Source organism: Lates calcarifer, linkage group LG11, assembly GCF_001640805.2.
Source record: "Lates calcarifer isolate ASB-BC8 linkage group LG11, TLL_Latcal_v3, whole genome shotgun sequence".
Taxonomy (NCBI): domain Eukaryota; kingdom Metazoa; phylum Chordata; class Actinopteri; family Centropomidae; genus Lates; species Lates calcarifer.
In genome coordinates, this window is record NC_066843.1 from 19,432,015 (window position 1) to 19,438,613 (window position 6,599).

Here is a 6,599-nt window from a genome sequence, read left to right on the forward strand (position 1 = left end):
GGAAACTGACTTCAGAGCTCTCATGTTTGTTTTCAAATGAATCAGATTAACTTTGGATCCACTCCTCATTTTTACCATCTTTTCGTTCGTCATCTTCTCCCTCTGTCCCTCAATGATTCTCTAGATACACCCACTCCCAGTTACAGCCTAAAATTCCAAGCAGCTGTCTGCTGACTTGCAGTTTGAAAGTACAGGAGTGAAAAACAGACCAGTTGTGATCCACACACACAAAAAAATCAACACAAAATCGAGTGCATGTCATTTTATTATCAATACATCATATCAAGAAACATTCAATATCCTTCACACATACAGGGAAAGCCTAAGGAGTGGCTCTGGCGACCACATGCCATTCCTCCATTTCAATACTGTTACTCTTTATTTAATCAGTATGTCTTTGTTTTCTCTTTTTCAAAATTTCCTCCTTTACTTCCAGCGGCCGCCCACCTTCCCTTTGCCATGGCCTTTTTTACTGTTGGAGGAGGAGAGGAAGAGAAGTGAAGTAAAGAAAGACGTGTGAGTAGAAACAAGCAAACAGGATTTATGCAGTTTGTTATATTTTGTATTAAAGCAACTACTCACAATTTCTGAGCATGTTGGATTCTGTTCAGCAGCACAATGATCTGTAGTAGGCAAACAAAAGGAATTTAGAGGTAACAGGAAGAAAAGTAAAATAATCATGAAAGAGATAAGTAAGTATAAGCAAGTATAGATCATTTCACTCCTGTTAGTTTTCTGACCATTTCTGTAAGCAGTCACAGTTGTACCTCATATTTCTGGTGTTTCATGTGCTCCATGAAGTCAAACTTCTCAGACTCCAGCTGGTAGATCCAGTTCCACATCTCTTGGGCCCGTTGCCTTGGCAACACAAAAACACATTTACAAATCCCATTTTATCTAAATCTAAAAATGAATTAGTTTGATCATCCTCCAGTATATCGAAACCCAGTTTAAAGCTGCTGTAACGGTGTAGCATCATTGGTTAGCTATCTGAAATACAATTGGAGAAGACTCACCTAAGCGCATCCTCTCTCATATTGTCGATGCCCAGTGGCTGCCGTCTCTCAGCCAGAGTCTTCTTCTTGATCTCTCTGCCTGTCAGACGCTTGCCCCTCCTCGACTCAGCCTGAAGAACACACATAGTCCGCAGTCATCCTCTGAATCACCAGCTCCTAATCATCATCACCTTTGACACCTGAATAGCAGCTGACTGACCTTGGCCAGGAAGCCTCCAAAGTTTGCACCCATGCCAGATAGCACTTTCTTCTTCTTGGCCTCATCGTCAGCCTTCCTCTTGGCCTCCTCTTCCTCTTTTCTGTGACGCTCCTCCTGAAAGATGAAGGTGGATGGAGTGATAAAGGAGCCCAAAATTCATGTTTACATGTTGCATTATGTACTTAAAGGGGTTTGAGTAGCTTTTTATGTACTCTATGGATGAATATATACATGAACAGAAATTGTGGTTTTACATAATTTCATAACAGAGACACAATTATATTACAGTTTACTCATTGAATATGAACATTTTATGATTTGGCAATTGTGTTTTAAGTCAGTGCATCCTTAAAACACATATTTATAGCCTAGCAAAAGTATACTGTGTAGACTGGGTGATGAATAAGTCCATTTGTGTGTGTGTGCGTGTGTGTTACCGCAATCCTGTTCTGTCTGTCCTTCTCCTTCTCTGCTCTAACCCTCTGGATTTCAGCTCTCTCTGAGCGGCGGCGCTCCTGATAGAAAGCAAAGCAAAGAAGCCATAATTCTAATGCAATACGTAAAGTAAATGTAAGTACAAGTTAAGTATGTTTATTTTAGTACAGCACGCAAGTTGCTCCTAAAGGACATGAACCTATTGTGTTGGCCAATGTCTCTTTCGGCTGGTATCACATTTATGTTTCTATGATGTTTTGAACATCTTGTCAGGATGTGTTAGTATCAAATCGAGCTTACGATCCGTTCTTTGAGGCCAATAAGTTCTTCCTCATCCTTCTTTCTCTGCTCAAAGTGGACATCGATCAGAGTGTGCAGCTCCAGTAAGTCCTTCTCCATGCGTTTTCTGTGGATATCCTATTGGAACAAAAGAGTATTTATTTCCATGTAGGCAACACAGAATTTATTAGACTTGCTTCAACTGAAACTAATTATTTTACCAGTTGGAAATTATTTGATCCATACTCATATCTGTGACCACTATGGTGTCAGGCCTGTACCACTGTGCTTGTCATGGTCCCCATCCTCTTCCCCGGCTCCAGTCCAGTTTTTGTGTCAGTTCCGTCTTCCCCTCTCCCTGTATGCGTGTGTGTGTGTGTGTGTGTGTGTGTGTGTGTGTGTGTGTTTTCCTACAGGGGCGTGGCATGGCACCAGCACACCTGGTCCCTTGGACCCTTTCCCCCATACCTGATTCCTGGTCCTGGACTTTCCCTCACTCCCTGTTTGCTCACCCGTTTTGCCTTGTTGTCACAAAATTAAACCACTTTGTTCACTACTCCCTGGCAGTCCTGTTTCCTGACTCAGCATTGGGGTTCAACATTGATAACCCCTAACAGTGCTAAAACAAAACAAGATAGACTAAAACATCCTCCGCCTCCCGAGCCTTATGCAACTAACCCACCCACAAATATTTTTGCCTCCAGACCCAGCGGACTGTTTGGATCTGAATCCAGACTGAAAAAAGTTGACCTAATTGACTCTCCTCAGCCAGCTCGCAACACAAAAACTTCTCTATGCAGAGTTGGCAGTTTGATCGGAACTTGGCTATGTTGACTGAAACAAAGTAACACTGATAACTGTAGTTCTCTAATGATAAATGACACCACTTCAAAGTAAAAAAAAAAAAAGAAGAGAAATCTTAATCCCATTTTTCACAACTTACATCAAAATCCACCCTTTCTCCCTCAGGAATCTTTGGAGGAGCAAGTTGAGGCACCATAGGCCTGGAGGAAAGAAGAAAGCACAACACTTTAATGATGAAATGTTGACAGAATAATTGAAAGATCAAAATAAGACGAGGGGAATGTGACATTTTGGATCAAGAAAACAAGAACAACTGCAAACAAAGGCTAATAAAGTAACATGACTGAACATACTTGGGTTTGGGGCGTTCCTCCTCTGTTGATGAAAGAGAGAAAGATGGGCAAAACAATTGTCATAAGATTGAATAAAAAATGTTTCCCTTCAAATATGTGAAAGGGGAAATAGGAAATCTGAAGGTTAATAAAGCTCTTAATGTGACTCAAAGCACAGCAAGCATGGAACTGAAAAAAAGAACAGGCAACATAAAATAAAGCAATTATTATTAGTTATGAAAAACAGAAGTGCAAAGACATAATGTTTATAACAATAAAACACCTTCCTTATCAATCCTCTGTTACACTGAACCTCCTCACTATTAGAGTTTGACCATATTTATTCAGCTCTTTTAAAGAAAATCTCTAAAAAAATAATAGTGACTATAGTCTGGAAGTTATCGCTGTTAATTATTTAGGAAACCAATTAATTGAGACCAATTGCCAACAATTAAAATAGTCCTGAGTCCACAGGGATTTGAGAGGATCTAATTCTAATATGTTAGAAAATTAATATGGGGAACACATGTCTAAGTCAACTAATGTGGTGCTGAGTTTGAGGTGGAATGGGTTTTACTCTTCAGGGAACCACTCCACTGCTTCTCACCTTCCTCCTGGGCATCTTGATCTGACGTACCAGCCACATAAAGACAGTGAAAAATGGTGGGATGGTAACAAAAATAACACATGGGGTAATGAAGGAGTCAATAATGGTGGGTAATGATAGTGGTTGAGCAATGGGAGTATGGGAGGGAGGAAGGAAGGAAGGAAGGAAGGAAGGAAGGAAGGAAGGAAGGTATGTTAAAAGAATAAGAGAATGCAATGTATACAGAAGGAAGAAATTAAGGTGTAAAGAACACACCGGGAGATCAAGGAGTGAAATTGGAGAGAATGGAAAAAATTTAAAATTAAGGACAGAGAAAAAAACATGAGGAGAGGAGGAGGGAGGGGGTGTGGAATGATTGAAAGAAGCCCCAAGTTAACATTTTGATATTGCACAGGCAGGAAGCTCAAAGGAATAATTCAACATTTTGGAAAATACCTGTTTTCAGTTTCTTGTCAAGAGTTATATGAGAGGTTATACCACTCTCATGTCTGCACAATAAATATGAGACACTCAGCAGCTGGTTAGGTTAGCTCAGCACAAAATCTTCCTATGTGCACATCTAAACATAACTTTAGAGGTGCTGGCAGCTAGCTAGCTATTTCCCTGTTTCCAGTCTTTCTGCTAAGCTAAGCTAAGCTAATTGGCTGCTGGCTGCAGTTTCATGTCTATTGTACATCATATCAGTCTTTTTGGCTAACTCCTGGCAGGAAAGCAAATAAGGGCATTTCAAAAATGTTAAACTGTTGCTTTAAAACTAACATTTCCCATCATGCAATATGAGCCACACTATTCACTGGCACTAATACGTGCCACCCATATGGTTGTAGGGAAATGTAGTTGTCGTGTGGAACATTTTGTAAACATTTATTATTACATCATGCACATACTGACAATTTTGTACATGTAGATTTGAGTCATTTAAACATGTCTCTGAGGCAGAATTAATGTCATTGTTTAAGTTAAACCTTAATGGGCGGGGCTAAAGAACAACAATCTAATTATCTGTCAAGCCTGGTCAACCATGGATTTAATCGTGATGACTGCATAGACATTACCAGTCAATCATTTCTAGATATATTTTGACATGTGCTCCAAAATTTGGTGGAACTTTAGCCCTGCCCACTGACCTCAGAGAACATCATGTAGAACAAAAACAGGTATGTAAGTCAGGTATGTGCATGTGAATAATAATGGATGTCAGAATATATACAATGGTTGCAGCTGCAGAAATGAATAAAGCATTGTACAACTTTTAAAGGCAAAACATTTTCCAAAGCAGGTGTTGCATACCAGTATGACACTCCTATGATCTTGGACTGGTCAAACTGCAATAGTTTCATTCTCTCCAAAAGTTAGACAAGGCAGTTATGACTCTCTGATAACATTTTAGAAAGGAATACTAAAGCTGCCCCAAATAAATCTATAACTTATTGTGCGCAGATTACATGTACCTGCAGGCTGACAGTTCAATTATTGACTTAAGTGGACAAGATCATAAAAATATATTTGATTTCTTATACCTTTACAAAACTGGCTGCAACAGCAGGCAATGAGAAATGCAGTAAAATGTTCACAATACTGACAGACACAAAATGGCAATGTGCTTAGATATGTTATATGGCGTTCATCCTTATATATGTTAAAGTATTGTACAAGTACTGATGACATTCACTGCTTACATTTAGAATTAAAATATAATGCAGGTAAAATATATATCTAGAGTTTTTCTCAAAAGGATTGGGTGCAATAAAATTCTTCTTCTCTTCATCTTGTTCTCTTTAACATATAAATAAAGACATATCTAGATACACCTGCATTGGGTTTTAAGGCTAGTGATAAATGTTATCTGTGTGACTCATGAGGACCTTACCTTGGTACTCTTGCTGCTCTGATAACCCGGACCAGCAGTATCAGCCAATGGAAAAACAGGATAGAAGGGGAATTGTAGTTGTTAGTAAAGCATAACCCATGACTCAGTTATGAAGAAGGAGGGGGGGAATGACTGCTGAGCTCTATGAGAGCTTCTTCAGACAACAAGGAAAAACATTTTTTAATTTAATACCCACAATAGAACAAGATTTATCCCCAGACTTGTGATACAACCAGGCCTGTTTGTCTGCTTTGCATTCTGGGAGTCTTCCCGACCTTACCTCCTCCATCTTCCTCCACCTGCTCAGTTTCTTCCTCCTGCTCAGGCTCAGCCTCCTGCTCCTCCTCGGCCTCTGGCAGAAAGGAGATCCAGAATTTAGTTTGATGTCTATAAATCTTCATAGATATTGTTCATTGTGTCTGTGAGAGAAATAACATTGTGGGAAAAATATGGACACATCTGACTGAACTTACCCTCTGCCTGCTCCCTGGAGAGACAGGGAAAAAGGAATATTGGAACAAATTGTTCATCAGTTAACATCACAGTGATGCATTTGCACTGGAATAAGTGGATGATAAGTGATGTCAAATGATAAACAGTTGCAGGTGTTGCTCTACTTACTCGTATTCCTCTTCTACGTCTGACATGGCTGTAATAAAGAGAAACACATGTTAATTTTATCAAGAAGATAATGAGTTATGCTTCGTGTTGCATAAGAAGCATGTCAGGAATGGAATCATTTCAACTGATAGGGCAACTTGCTTAACTGATTCAAAAATTGCCACAAAGTCTGAAGTAGTACAAACACAATTAGCTGATTAACTAGTATAAAACATTAATAAAGGAAAAGTGCAGACAACAATTACTGTTTACAGCCTTTCAAATGAAAACATCACACTTTTATATTTGTGTAAATTGAATGGCAATCTAATTTATTTCATGGCTCTTTACCTACATCATTGAAAGAACACTTGGATTATGAAAACAAATGTTAGTCACACCCCTGTACTGAAGGCTGCAATCTCTCAGTAGAGCCTAAGGCCAAAGGGTGGTGATG

At 39.3% G+C, this 6,599-nt stretch overlaps 1 protein-coding gene across 3 annotated transcripts; it reads right to left on the reverse strand.

Annotated features, from left to right (window-relative positions):
• Nucleotides 1-247: 247 nt before the first annotated feature.
• Nucleotides 248-5,958, reverse strand: tnnt1 (troponin T type 1 (skeletal, slow)). Of its 3 annotated transcripts, XM_018698531.2 has the most exons (12): nucleotides 5,823-5,958; nucleotides 5,543-5,560; nucleotides 3,673-3,693; nucleotides 3,087-3,108; nucleotides 2,873-2,933; nucleotides 1,951-2,067; nucleotides 1,653-1,730; nucleotides 1,216-1,329; nucleotides 1,017-1,126; nucleotides 768-858; nucleotides 583-623; nucleotides 248-472 (listed from the first exon to the last, which is right to left on the reverse strand). In XM_018698531.2, the coding sequence occupies exons 1-12, from the start codon at nucleotides 5,941-5,943 to the stop codon at nucleotides 427-429; spliced, it is 840 nt and encodes a 279-aa protein (XP_018554047.2). In that variant the 5' UTR covers nucleotides 5,944-5,958; the 3' UTR covers nucleotides 248-426. The 3 variants fall into 3 exon arrangements, with proteins under 3 accessions (XP_018554047.2, XP_018554049.2, XP_018554050.2); XM_018698533.2 differs by lacking the exon at nucleotides 3,673-3,693; XM_018698534.2 differs by lacking the exons at nucleotides 3,673-3,693; nucleotides 5,543-5,560.
• Nucleotides 5,959-6,599: the final 641 nt, after the last annotated feature.

Bases quoted from the DNA above. Each gene is read 5' to 3' on its own strand.
- tnnt1 (XM_018698531.2), bottom strand. From the start codon at position 5,943: ATGAAGATTTATAGACATCAAACTAAATTCTGGATCTCCTTTCTGCCA. The intron at 3,109-3,672 runs GTGAGAAGCAGT...TTTCATCAACAG, and splicing joins TCAAGATGCCCAGGAGGAAG to AGGAGGAACGCCCCAAACCC. The intron at 1,330-1,652 runs GTAACACACACG...TTCATCTTTCAG, and splicing joins ACAGACAGAACAGGATTGCG to GAGGAGCGTCACAGAAAAGA.